Source organism: Panthera pardus, unplaced genomic scaffold (assembly GCF_024362965.1).
Source record: "Panthera pardus isolate Hobbes unplaced genomic scaffold, ASM2436296v1 HiC_scaffold_8, whole genome shotgun sequence".
Lineage (NCBI taxonomy): Eukaryota > Metazoa > Chordata > Mammalia > Carnivora > Felidae > Panthera > Panthera pardus.
Window position 1 is genome coordinate 60978748 of NW_026527013.1, and position 14568 is coordinate 60993315.

The following is a 14568-nucleotide window of genomic DNA, read 5'->3' on the forward strand; positions in this document are numbered from 1 at the left end:
CTATAGGTCTACCTCCCTCACCTGCTTGGAGTCATGCCCACCTCCACAGAGACACAAGTGTCATGGAGGCAGGATCCTGGAACAGAATGGTTTGTTCACTGATGGATTCCGAGCACTCAGAAGAGTCTGTGGCACAGAGTCACTGCTCTGTTGAAAGCTTGTGTAATAAACCAATGGGTACGCATTAGGGTGTTTCTAGGTGGCGGCGGGGGGGGATCATCTGCAAATAAACTACCCAGTCGTTCTCTCTGTGGGAGAATTACAAGAAACTTTCATGGTCGACACATGTAGATATTGTTTAAAATTTTTTAAACTCAACATTATTTTATAATCACCAAAAACGGATCTTTCCATTTTGAGAGAAAACAAAGAACTTTCAGTAAAGTTCCTGATAAAGTGATTGGCACAAGATAATCATTGCATTGCAGCTGTTACCCAAACCTCAAACAACTGGTGGCCTGGCCTGTCTGGGAGCCTTGGAGCACCCTCAAAAGGACTCTATTCCAGTTCTCTAAAGAGTAAAGACAAACCAAGAGGCAAGACAACATGGAAAGTCTATTTATTCAACAGCAGCTTTGAAAACGAATCCTCAGTTCACTGAAGGGATACACTTTCCCCATTCCCACTTCACCCCTTTCCCACACATTCCTGTCCTTGGCAGGCTCAAGCCTGATGCAAAAAAGGTGACTGTGCTAGATGTACTTGTACACAACCTTGGAGGGCACAGTTTGGAGGTGCAGACGGACAGGACATTTGTAAAAGTGGGAGAGCAGAGTTTCACTGTAACCCACCAGGAAGTAGAACTTGTATGCAGGCAGCTGCCTCAGGACCAGGGCACAGATCTCCACCTGATTAGCCCGGCGCTTCAGGATAACCTGGTCAGCCAGACACCCTGGAAAAGTGCCCAGCATGAACTTTCGAAGGAAAACATCCTCCACTGTTCGCTCTGCAGCATGGTCCTCCCCATCCAGGTTACCTGAAGAGAGAAGGGCACCGTGAAGAATCAGCAAAAACCTCCGGAGGTAACATCCAAGAGCACTTGACACTCAATTCCACCCCCCACCCTGGCTTCTTCTCTTTTTTTCCATAAGTGAAATAAAAAGAGTACCACTTTAAAGTCCAAAGTACAGGGGGGCCAACATGGCAGAGAAGGGGACTCAAAGTTCCCTCGTCTCTCAAACAAAGCAGTGTTGAAGCCAAAAGACTTTGAACTCGAAGAGTCCGGAAGGCAAAGTGACAAAGTAGCTTCCAGGGACCCACTGGGACAACCTGACAGGCCATAGGTGCATGATTGTGAACTGGGAGAGAGAAAATGAACCGAGTGGAAGGATCCCCTTCTGCAGAGACAAAGGGAAGAGAAACAGAGGCTGGGGAAGCATAGGACTGTATTTGGACAAGAGAAAATCATAGACCAGGAGGAAGAGATCCACTTTCTAACTGCGGGGCTTTCTCTGGGGGCTGGCTGCCCTGACCGCGCACCTGGGGAGGAGGGGAGCCTGCCCCAGACTGGTGGCTAGGTCAGAGACAAAGTCTGCAGTAGGAGAAAGCGATCCCCTCCCTGGAGTGCTGTGGAAAGAAGGCATACATCCGCTCAAAGCACAAAGACTGCCTGCGCCTGCCAGCCAGAGACCATATATCAGGCGGTGCCAAGTGGCACTCCCCCAGTACTGGGGTGCATGGAGCAGGAGTTTGAATCCCAGCCAAGCACCAGGGAGGCACAGGAGTCAGCGGAGCGGGGCAAACCGCCTCTTTTGCACCCGTGGCACAGTGAGGACGGCTCGAACAGAGTGGTTTGGGACACCCAGTCTGTGGAGGAGAGACTGGGGTGTCGCCATTTTTCTCCCCATCACCACCAAGGTGGGTCCTCAGGGATCGGACAGCGGGGCCCCCAGTGGAGGCGGGACCCACCTACACGAAACCACGCCCCTCTGTGCCGGGTAACTACGAATCTACTGGATACTGGAGCGGGCTTGATGCTGAAGACCAGACAGATAACTGCTCCTCCAGACCTGTGCTGCTGCACTGCCTGGATTAATTCTCAGACAATTCTTATTATATAGATATGTTCTTCCTTTTTTCCTTCTCATATCTTCCCTCCTCCAATCGGGTTATTCTGGTTGTTGGTTTGTTTAAGCAGACACATTTAATCTATTCTGTTGATACATGTTCTACACCTCCTTTTTTTATTTTCCTTTCCCTCTCTCTAGATTAAGCCGTATAGTTTCTCTGTCTGGTCAATTTTTATTTTTTCTTTTTCCCTGTCCCTGTCATTTCTTTGTATGGGATAAGGTCTCTTCAATCAGCACCACCTCCACCCTGCTGTTTACTTGTAGCTGGTGTTTCCAGTTTTTTGTTTTTGGGGGTTTTTTTGTGTGTTTGTTTTTGTTTTCTGTTTGTTTTTTGTTTTCCTATTAAGGGCTACTTCAGCAAACAAATCAAAGCACACCTGATGGAGGGTCCAAAACATCACTATGAGTAGGGAGATAAGGTAACCAAAGTCACAACAACAGAGAGCAAGTAACACACTCCAAAAAACACCTCCTGAAGGGCCAGGCCCTGGACAGTGTATCACCCCTCTTTAATATAGTAGTGCTCACAGGTGCAGGACACATAAAAACGTTTTAAAACACATAAGGGGACAGAAAACTAGCCAAAATGATGAAATGGAAGAATTCTCCTCAAAAGAAATTCCAGGAAGAAATGATAGCTAAAGAATTGATCAAAACAGATATAAACAACATAACTGAACAAGATAAAATAATAGTCATAAGATTAATCGCTGGGCTTGAAAAAAGCATACAAGACAGCAGAGAATCTACTGCTGCCAAGATCAAGGAACTAAAAAATAGTTATGATGAATTTAAAAAATGCAATAAATGAGGTGCAAAATAAACTAGAGGCAGTGACAGCAAGGACTGAAGAGGCAGAGGGGAGATTAAATGAAACAGAAGATAAAATTATGGAAAAGGATGAAACTGAGAAAAAGAAAGATAAAAAAATTCTGGATCACAAGGGGAGAATTACAGTACTAAGTGATTCAGTGAAACGGAACAATATCTGTATCATAGGAGGTCCAGAAGAAGAGAGAGAGAAAGGGGCAGAAGTTGTATTTGATGAAATCATAGCTGAGAACTTCTCCCATCTGGGGAAGGAAACAGAATTGAAATCCAGGAGGCATCCGAATCACCCTTCGGACGTAACTTGAATAGATCTTCTGCACGACATATCATAGTGAAACTGGCAAAATACAAAGTTAAAGAGAGAATTCTGAAAGCAGTCAGGGATAAACAGGCCTTAACCTACAAGGGTAGACACATAAGGGTAGTAGCAGACCTATCTACTGAAACTTGGCAGGCCAGAATAGAGTATAGGAAATATTCAATGTGATGAACAGGAAAAATATGCAGCCAAGAATCCTTTATCCAGCAAGCCTGTCATTCAGAATAGGAGAGATAAAAGTCTTCCCAAATGAACAAAAACTGAAGGAATTCATCACCGCTAAACCAGCCGTACAAGAGATCCTAAGGGGGACACTGAGTGAAATGCTGCAAAGACCACAAAGGACCAGAGACATCACTACAAGCATGAAATCTACGGATAATACAAAAACTCTAAACCCATATCTTTCAATAATAACACTGAATGTAAATGAACTAAGTGCTCCAACCAAACGACATAGGGTATCAGAGTGGATAAAAAAAAGAAGACCCATCTATTTGCTGTTTACAAGAGACCCATTTTAGACCTGAGGACACCTTCAGATTGAAACTGAGGGGATGGAGAACTATCTATCATGCTACTGGAAGTCAAAAGAAAGCTGGAGTACCCATACTTCTATCAGACAAACTAGATTTTAAACTGAAGGCTGTAACAAGAGAGGAAAAAGGGAAGTATATAATAATTACAGGGTCTATCCATCAGGAAGAGCTAACAATTATAAATGTCTATGCACTGAATTCAGCAGCACCCAAATAGATAAAACAACTAATCACAAACATAAACAACCGTATTGATAAGAATGTGGTAACTGCAGGGGCTTTAACACTCCGCTTACAACAATGGACAGGTCACCTAGACAGAAAATCAATAAAGAAACAATGGCCCTGAATGATACACTGGACAAGATGGACTTGACAGATACATTTAGAACTTTTTATCCTGCAGCAACAGAATATACATTCTTCTCGAGTGCACAGGGAACATTCTCCAAGATAGATCACATACTGGGTCACAAAACAGCCTTCAATAAATATGAAAGAATTGAGATCATACCATGCACATTTTCAGATCACAATGCCATGAAACTTGAAATTAATCACAAGACAAAGTTTGAGAAACCTCCAAATGCATGGAGGTTAAAGAACATCCTACTAAAGAACGAATGGGTCAACCAGGCAATTAAAGAAGAAATTTAAAAATACATGGAAACAAATGAAAACGAAAACACAACAATCCAAACCCTTTGGGATGCATCAAAGGCAGCCCTAGGAGGAAAATACATTGCAATCCAGGCCTATCTCAAGAAACAAGAAAGATCCCAAACACAAAAATCTAACAGCACACCTAAAAGAACTAGAAGCAGAACAACAGAGAAACCCAAACCCAGCAGGGGAAGAGAAACAATAAAGATCAGAGCACAAATAAACAATATAGAGTAAAAACAAACAAACAAACAAACATATCAATAGATCAATAGAACCAAGAGTTGGTTTTTTGAAAAAATAAACAAAATTGATAAACCCCTAGCCAGACTTTAAGAGAGAGGATCCAAAGAGATAAAATCATGAATGAAAATGGATTTATCACAACCAATCACTCAGAAATAGAAGCAATTATCAGAGAACACTATGAAAAATTATATGCCAACAAACTGGACAACCTGGAAGAAATGGACAAATTCCTGGATACCCACAACTATCAAAACTCAAACAGAAAGAAACAGAAAATTTGAACAGACCCATAACTAGTGAAGAAATTCAATCAGTTATCAAAAATCTGCCAACAAATAAGGGTCCTAGACCACATGGCTTCCAACAGAATTCTACCAGACATTTAAAGCACAGTTAATACCTATCCTTCTCAAGATGTTCCAAAAAACAGAAACTGAAGGAAAACTTCCAGACTCATTCTATGAAGCCAGCATTACCTTGATTCCCAAACCAAAGACCCCACAAAAAAGGAGAATTACAGGCCAATATCCCTGATGAACATGGATGCAAAAATTCTCAATGAAATACTAGCAAATCAAATTCAACAGCACATAAAATGAATTATTCACCATGATCAAATGGGATTCATTCCTGGGCTGCAGAGCTGGTTCAACATTCGCAAATCAATGTGATACATCACATTAATAAAACAAAGGAGGAGAACCATATGATCCAGTCAATCGATGCAGAAAAAGCATTTGACAAAATACAGCATCCTTTCTAAATAAAAACCCGCAAGAAAGTCGGGATGGAAGGAACATACTTAAAGATCATAAGAGCCATAGATGAAAAGCCCATAGCTAACATCATCCTCAATGGGGAAAAACTGAGAGCTTTCCTCCTGAGGTCAGGAACACGACAGGGATGTCCACTCTCACTGCTGTTGTTTAACATAGTGTTGGAAGTGCTAGCATTAGCAATCAGACAACAAAATGAAACAAAAGGCATCAAAACTGGCAAAGAAGAAGTCAAACTTTCACTTTTCATAGATGATACGATTCCCTATACGGAAAACCCAAAAGACTCCACCAAAAGACTGCTAGAACTGATACATGAATTCAGCAAAGTCAGAGGGTACAAAATCAATGTACAGAAATCGGCTGCATTTTTATATACCAATAATGAAACAACAGAAAGAGAAAAAAACTGATCCCATTTACAACTGCACCAAGAACCATAAAATACCTAGGAATAAACCTAACCAAATATGTAAAAGCTCTATATGCTGAAAACTACAGAAAGCTTATGAAGAAAATTGAAGAAGACACAAAGAAATGGAAAAACATCCCATGCTCATGGATTGGAAGAATAAATATTGTTAAAAGGTCAATACTACCCAAAGCAATCTACACATTCAATGCAATCCCAATCAAAACTGCACCAGCATTCTTCTCAAAGCTAAAACAAACAATCCTAAAATTTGTATGGAACCACAAAAGACCCCAAATAGCCAAAGTATATTAAAGAAGAAAACCAAAGCAGGAGGCATCACAATCCCAGACTTTAGCCTCTACTACAAAGTTGTAATCATGGTATTGGCACAAAAACAGACACATAGACCAATGGAATAGAATAGAGAACCCAGAATTGGACCCACAAACATATGGTCAACTAATCTTTGACAAAGCAGGAAAGAGCATCCAAAGGAAAGAAGACAGTCTCTTCAGCAAATCGTGCTGGGTGAACTGGACAGCAACATGCAGAAGAATGAAACTAGACCACTTTCTTACACCATTCACAAAAATAAATTCAAAATGGATGAAAGACCTAAATGTGAGACAGGAAACCATCAAAACCCTAGAGCAGAAAGTAGGCAACAACCTCCTCAGCCACAGCAATTTCTTGCTCAACACATCTCCAAAGGCAAGGGAATTAAAAGCAAAAATGAACTATTGGGACCTCATCAAGATAAAAAGCTTCCTCACTGCAAAGGAAACAATCAACAAAACTCAAAGGCAACCGACGGAATGGGAAAAGATATTTGCAAATGACATATCGGATAAAGAGTTAGTATCCAAAATCTATAAAGAACTTACCAAACTCAGCACCCAAAAAAACAAATAACCCCATGAAGAAATGGGCAGAAGACATGAACATTTCTCCAAAGAAGACATCCAGATGGCCAACAGACACATGAAAAGATGCTCAATGTCACTCATCATCAGGGAAATACAAATCAAAGCCACACTGAGATACCACCTCACGCCAGTCAGAGTGGCTAAAATGAACAAATCAGGAGACTATAGAGGCTGGAGAGGACGTGGAGAAATGGGAACCTTCTTGCACTGTTGGTGGGAATGCAAACTGGTGCAGCCACTCTGGAAAACAGTGTGGAGGTTCCTCAAAAAATTAAAAATAGACCTACCCTACAACCCAGCTACAGCACTACTAGGAATTTACCCAAGGGATACGGGAGTGCTGATGCATAGGGGCACATGTACCCAATGTTTATAGCAGCACTTTCAACAATAGCCAAATTATGGAAAGAGCCTAAATGTCCATCAACTGACGAATGGATAAAGAAGATGTGGTTTATATATATACAATGGAATACTACTTGGCAATGAGAAAAAATGAAATCATGCCATTTGCAGCAAAGTGGATGGAACTGGAGGGTATTATGCTGAGTGAAGTAAGTCAGTGAAAGAAGGACAGATATCACATGTTTTCACTGATATGTGGAACTTGAGAAACTTAACGGAAGACCAGAGGAGAAGGGAAGGGGGGGAAAAGTTACAGACAGGGAGGGAGGCAAACCACAAGAGACTCTTAAATACAGAGAACAAACAGGGTGGATGGGGGGGGGGGGGGGAAATGGGTGATGGGCATTGAGGTGGGCACTTGTTGGGATGAGCACTGGGTGTTGTATGTAAGCCAATTTGACAGTAAATTATATTTTAAAAAAAATTTTTTTGGTTCAAAGTACATTATTTCATTAAATTCCTGAACAAATCCTGTGAAGTAGATATTATTGGTTATCCTTGTTTTACAAAATGGAAGAGCAAGGCCTTAACAGGGCACAAAACCCAGATGATCCTTTTTGTCTAGCCCTTTCACACTCTTTCTGGGCTCCTTATGGAAGCACTGGCCACCCTTTGGTCCCGAGAGATGAGGCCACCAGCTTCAGAGATAGGGGCCGTGAGCTCTCTCACCAGCCAGGTATGCAGCCTCAACCAGTGGATTCTCAGTATAGCTCCAGCAACTCCTGCACATCTTAGAGCATCCACACCCATCCCCAGACCTTAGGACCAGAACCTGAACAGGGTGGAGGGCAGTCATGTGTATTTTAAGTAAGTTTTCTAGACAGATGGATCTCAACACATCCAAAAGCTGAGAACCCTCATAATGAAGAAAATACAGCTGATCCTAATCAGCTAATGGTTATATTCTATAAAATCACCATGAACTACGAAGTAGGGAACATTGAACCATCGCTCCTGGGGGAAGTACAGGGTTACGTTTCTGTATGCCCTTGATTAAGATATTTTGGTCAACACATCAATACGTAACTTTGTTTCACATGTTTCTGTTTAAAGACACCTTGTTTAATACAAACGGCGATTAACACTGAACTCTCTGCCAGCAGCATTGTAACTCATGCCTGAAGAAAGCCCACCCGACGCGCAGATTTTCTCTGCAATGTGCGTCACACCCTTCTTGTGCTTCACGGTTCAGCATCTGGGCTATTTTAAGGCGGTGCAATCACCGACGAAAAGCACAAAATCGTAAAAACGGAGCACTAGCAGATCTCAAAAAGAACACTTGTTTACAGCACGGACGCTGAAACAAGAAGGCAAAGCCTCGCTCAACCTCAGCGGAGGAGTACGAGAGGTCGCTGCTCTACCCCGTCTAAGAATGAGGGTGACAGCACACGCCGCACACAACTCACGAATATGAAATCTGGAAATAAAACCTGTGAAAAAGTAGGAGCTGAAAGAAGCCTCTTGCACGTGTTTATCTCACTCTGTGTCACAGGCCGCAGCCGAGAACTTCTCCTTCCCACAGCCCCCAGCACAGCGGCCCCCGCTGCCCCCTCACCTGTATGCAGCGACAGCCAGCCCTTGCGGTGGGCGATGTAGTGCGGAGCGTGCGCCTCCTCGTAAGTCACCGGCTTGTCCCCCTTGCCCACTCTGACTCGGGCCGCCCGGTTCTAGAAGCAGGGAGGGGCCGTGACACTGAGATCACCCACCGACCCAAGCCGCTGCCACACCGCCCACGCGCCCGGCCGTGCTCACCTTAGTGCAGACCGCGGACGTGTGCAGGGCGCACCAGGAGCACGGCAGCTCTCGGCTCCAAGACAGCACCTGTGAGATAAGGAGCACGTGACACGGAGACTAAGGCCCCGACCACGAACCGCAGGACCCCGCCAGCGTCGCTCACTCACCCGCAGCCTGAGCCCGCGGAAGCACATGGGCGCCGCCATCTTGGGCCAAGCGCAACGCGCCGGATGTACCACGGCGCCGGGAGGGGAAGACGGGGCGGGGCGAGTTCAGGGCAAAGGTCAACCCTCGGGAGGCTACGATGGCAGACGAGACCAAATCGGATCCCGCGCTTGGCCGGGTTCGACCCCGCGGAATTGCGGGGTCTCCCGATCGGGGCAAGAAGCTGTCTGCGGGCGTGGGGCCTTGCCTCCCGGCTGGGGCGGGGCTTATCTTCGTGGGCAGGCCCGCTAGTGGGCAGGGTCTCTATGTCGGGGCGGGACCTCCCCTGCGCTGAGGGACCGCCGAGCAGCAGCAAGACGGGTGGGGCTTCTCAGTCGGAGCGGGTCAGCTCGCATGCTTGCTGCTTGTCCCGGGCGAGGCTGCTGAAGGTCTGGGTCTCTCGGCCAGGGCGGCCCCGCAGGCAGGTAGGCGGGGTCTCTCCGGCCCGGGCGCTGCCTGACTTCGGTGGCAGGTCGGCGGGCTCCTCCTCTGGGAGCGATGCTGGGAGCTGGACTTTCCCGCAACAAGCAGCCCAGGAACGCCTAGCCATGCACCTCTCCTCGGCCTGCCACGGTCGGCGTGTGCGCGGTGGTTCAGGTTCGGAACGTGGGTGGTGCGGAGGTGAGGTCTCGCCCTCCTGGAGCTCGCTCCGGCAGGGAAAGGGCCTCCGGGACAGCTTGGCGTTCGCCGGACCTGGACGTACCGCGCTCTCACCGGAGCCCTTGGGACTCGGATGTGAGCGGAGCTCGTCCCCAGATTCTAGAAATCAGGCTGCTGAGTTCTGCCTCCAAATAATATTATTTAAAAAGAAAAGGAAAGGGGCGCCTGGGTGGCTCAGTCATTTAAGCGTCTGACTTGAGCTCAGGTCATGATCTTGTGTTTCGTGGGTTCGAGCCCTGGGATCTGACAGCTCAGAGCCTGGAGCAGCTTCGGATTCTGTGTCTCCCTCTCTCTCTCTGCCCCTCCCCCGCTCACACTCGGTCTCTCTCAAAAACAAACAAACAGTTTAAAAAGTTTTTTAATAAAAAATAAATAAAAAAAATAAAAACCCTTTCTGGCTTGTATCCACAAAAAGAAGAAATACGTTTTGGTTAAAACTTAACCCAGTTCTTTGGGGGAATAGGTAGGGTTTCACATGGGCCCAAACCCTAGTGTCTGGTTCTTGGGGAAGGAAATGTGTAAGAAAAGGCTGGATAGTAAGGAAATTCATACTCAAACCAGAGCATTGTCGCTGTAATCGGGTATCCAGTAATTGTTATCAGAGGGGGAAAATAGCAACACTGGGTATCTTATTTCAGAACTCCTCACAGAAATGGAAAAGCCTGGACTGGAGTCCAGCCCAGGTGTGGCAGTCTTTGTGGAACTGAGCCTCAGCTCCACAATCTAGAAGATGTGTTTTATTAGCACAACTACCTCATAGAGCTGTTAGGATAAATGATTGTTATTGATAGGCTGAATGATATGGAATTCCAACGTTTGGCCATTTTTGACCTACATCATTGACCCTAATGCTGCTTGTATACTCCTGTGGTTTCTCATGGTAGGGAGGACTGGATTGTCATCTACGTGGAGGGGAAATAGAGGCAAAAGTGGATGGTGAGTTACCCAAGATGACACAGGGGAGGGACAGAGGGACCAAGATATGTCTCTTGGCTTGCAGCCACTGTATTTTCCATAATAAAGATTTCTGTGACAACTAGAAGCTCAAAAACAATCTTCGTCAAGGGACAGCATCTCTCATGTCCAACTCACTAGAAATGTTTTATTTCTAAATTTTTAAACTGTGGCCTCCCAACTGCTCTGCATACTGGATAAGGAGATAGAAGAATGATCTGTTCTCCAATCACAATACTTTCCAGATAAGAGAACGTTCAACTTTTCCCAAAGGACTTTTTTTTAAGTAGGCTCCACGCCCAGCGTTGAGCCCAATGTGGGGCCTGAACTCACACCCCTGAGAACAAGACCTGAGCTGAGATCAAGAGTTGGATGCTTAGGGGCACCTGGGTGGCACAGTTGGGCATCTGACTTCAGCTTAGGTCAAGATCTCTCAGTTCAAGGGTCTGAGCCCCACATCAGGCTCTGTGCTGACAGCTCAGATCCTGGGGCCTGCTTCAGATTCTGTGTCTCCCTCTCTCTCTGCCCCTCCCCTGCTCATGCTCTATCTCTCAAAAATAAATAAACATTTTTAAAAAAAATTTTTAAGAGTCAGATGCTTAATGGACTGAGCCATCCAGGTGCCCCCTCAAAGGACCCTTTTAAACTGACTTTTTTTTTCTTTTAAAGTTTCCATAAAGTTTGATAATTTCATAATTTGAAAAGTTTTAAATCTGCCCAACATGCTGAGGAATATGGGATCTGGTATGTGAATTATAGGCTCCTGGCTGTGCAACTTAGGCAAGTGACTTGACCTTTCCTGAGCTTCAGTTTCTCTCATCTATAAAATGGGCACAATGACAGTTGTGAAAATTACATTGTAAAATGCAACTAATAAATGTTTTTTAAAAAACAATAAAGCCAGGGTGCCTGGCTGGCTCAGCCTGTGGAGCATGCCACTCTTGATCTTGGGGTTGTGAGTTTGAGCCCATGTTGCGGGTAGAGTCCCTGACGTGTACATCTGCTTAGGGAGATGAACTTGATATGAAGGATTCATGAGGGCTCACAGGAACACCACGCTCCCCAGAGAAAGGAAGGCTGGTGTTCCAGAGAAGGTGATTTCTGAATTCTACTGGAGCAGCAGGCGGCAGTGCAGGGCTGCTGGGCAGAGGTGGCTCTGGTTCATTTCATCCTCAAGGCATCAGGCAGTCACACCCTCAAATTTATGTTTGTCTTCATTCATGTCACTGTCCCTTAGGCCTTGTTTGAGGGTGGGTCTTGTGTGTTTGCATGATTAAAATAACTGAAAAAATTTACTTAAGCATTAGTATCAATTTTCACATTGTTTTAAATCGCCAGTGGAAAAAGCTTAATGGGTGTTTTAATTTTCCGTAATTGCCATTGGTTAGTGTTTTCATGTACTTTGCTTCTCCCAGAAACCCTGTAAAGGAGGCAATATTGTCCAGGTTTTGCAGAAAAGAAGATAGAGGTCAGAGAGTCACCTGAGGTCACAGAACCAGCCAATGGTAGTAAGCCTTCTTGTTCCAAAGTGTGTGATTATTCCTTATCTGGGGTTCTCCCCTCCCTGGGTGGGCGTGAACATTCAGAACCATGTAGGATGGGGAAATGGCCTGGATTTCTGGAGGTGGGTGCAGAAGGCTCAGTGCTGGCCCTGGGGGACCTCCTGGAAATGCAGTAGCCACCTTTAGGAACAAGGGACCCACACAAAGGGCCCTCCTGGGTCCCCAGACCAGAATCCTGGGAAGATGAGGGTATACACCTGTTTTTTCTCAGATGTGAGCCTCTTTGCTCTCCTATTGATAGTACCAGGAAGAGCTAGGGTCACCTGTATGCTTTCAAAGTGGTAGTGTCTACTTGTTTGAGTCTACTGGGCCCCACAGCACAGGTACAGAACTGGGGTGGAGGGGGCCATCCCCAAGCTTTCCTGCTGCTTAGATGATTCTGATGTGCAGCCAGGGTCAAGTCCTAAGCTCCAAGTTTATGTGGGAGTCTCCCAGAACCTGATATGTAGAGATCCTTCTCGAGGACAGGGCTGTTTGGTGCTTTTCACACCCCTTTTCTACCACTGGATACAAGACCATGGCAGCACTCACTCTGAGGGGCCTGGCCTTAGCCCAGTCCTACCACTCTTAGGCCACAAGGCGGGGGGGGGGGGGGGTGGGTGCTGCAAGTCTCTGAGACAGCCCAGTGGGCTCCAGCACAACTCACAGGTGCACCTGTATTCGAGGATAAAGTGCCGGCCAGGCTGCGGGACAACATTGGGTGAGACAGAGACTCTGGGCCCAGCTGGACTTATAGAAGGCAGTCCAGCCCGGAACGTGGTTTCATTTCCTGGAAGTCACCAGAATCTAGCCTCAAGGATGGATAATTTCCTGTTGGATGCAGGATTAGCCGAGACAACCCCATTCGTTTGGACTTATCCTAACTCAGAACTGCTGACGTTTTGCATTTTGTAAACCTCTGCTAAATCTGGTTCTTCATACTCCTGGTAATTCATCTCCTAGTGACCAAACATTCACCAGAGGTTCTCAGCTCTATTGTGGAACTAAGCCGAACCGCCACTGACATCTAGTTACAGCAGAGTCTTGAATTGTCCTGTTTCTTGCACAGATAGCCAGAGGGGCTCTGATCTCAGTTCCCCCACCTCCGCTCTCCCTCTGCTGGGACCCAGGATGAAGGGGCAGGTTTGCTGGGTTAGTGATGTTCTGCTTTGGGGCGCTGAGGGAGGAGGTGTGGTCTCCTGCCAGCTGGGCCGGGTAGACAGGCCTCCTGTGTGCCAGCAGCTGGAGTTTTGCTCCCTGGTTCTCACACACCAGGCTAGATCTGGACACAAAAATGAGCAAGAGGCTCTGCCTCCCACAGGGACCCCAGACAAGAGGGCAGAAAAGCAGACAAGTAAAAGGAGAAAAGACAAGGATGAGGACAAGGCACCTCTCAGAGGGTGGGATGGAGGGGGAGCTGCCACCTGAGGCCATCCTGAGAGAGGTGACAGCCAGAGTCTGCCAGGAAAGGAACAGGTAAGAGCCCCTGGCAGACAACAGCATGAACAAAGCCATGGGGCACAGAGTGTGGGTTGGCGGGCAGGAGGCCGCCAAAGTCAGGATCAAGGTCACCTGGGTCTCTTCTGTGGTCCTGACTCCCCTGGGCCCATAAAGCTGCACTACGGTGTAATTTGGATGAAGTCTTAGGAACTCAGGACAAGTTTATAGCCAAAATCATTTTTTTATTGACTGATTTAGAAAAAAAAATAAAGTTTTGTTTTTTTTTTTTTAACTGGGCTAATTACATCTGAGGAGCTGGAGAGAGCTGCCGTATCAGGTTTACATTGGTGCAGATTTCTCAACACCAGCCCTCCTGTGTTTCAAGAAGTCTAAGATAATGTTGATTAGAAGACATTGCTTTAGGTACTATTAAGAAAGAGAAAGGGCTGGGGCACCCGGGTGGCTCAGTCGGTTGAGCGTCCGACTTCGGCTCAGGTCATGATCTCACAGCTCGTGAGTTTGAGCCCCATGTCAGGCTCTGTGCTGACACCTTAGAGCCTGGGGCCTGCTTCAGATTCTGTGTCTCCCTCTCTTTCTGCCCCACTCCCCACTCATGCCCTGTCTCTCTGTCTCTGCCTTAAAAATAAATAAAAGAGAAAGGGCTGCAAATTTTAAGATACCACTGATTACAAGATGTCCTGTTATAGGCGCTTTCCTCTGCACAAGACTTGTGAGTGTGCAGTGCCATGAGCACAGACTGGTTCCTCAAACACCAGGCTTGTGCACCCTCCCCAGAGCAGGTGCTAGTGGTGGCGGGGTAAGGCCTAGGGAAGTTGAGATAAC

At 46.1% G+C, this 14568-nt stretch overlaps 1 protein-coding gene across 2 annotated transcripts; it reads right to left on the reverse strand.

Annotated features, from left to right (window-relative positions):
- Nucleotides 1-535: 535 nt before the first annotated feature.
- Nucleotides 536-9325, reverse strand: MRPS24 (mitochondrial ribosomal protein S24). 2 transcript variants are annotated; one of them, XM_019450876.2, is made up of 4 exons: nucleotides 9094-9325; nucleotides 8945-9043; nucleotides 8748-8859; nucleotides 536-976 (listed from the first exon to the last, which is right to left on the reverse strand). In XM_019450876.2, the coding sequence occupies exons 1-4, from the start codon at nucleotides 9130-9132 to the stop codon at nucleotides 693-695; spliced, it is 534 nt and encodes a 177-aa protein (XP_019306421.1). In that variant the 5' UTR covers nucleotides 9133-9325; the 3' UTR covers nucleotides 536-692. The 2 variants fall into 2 exon arrangements, with proteins under 2 accessions (XP_019306421.1, XP_019306422.1); XM_019450877.2 differs by having other exon boundaries at nucleotides 8945-9013; nucleotides 9094-9323.
- Nucleotides 9326-14568: the final 5243 nt, after the last annotated feature.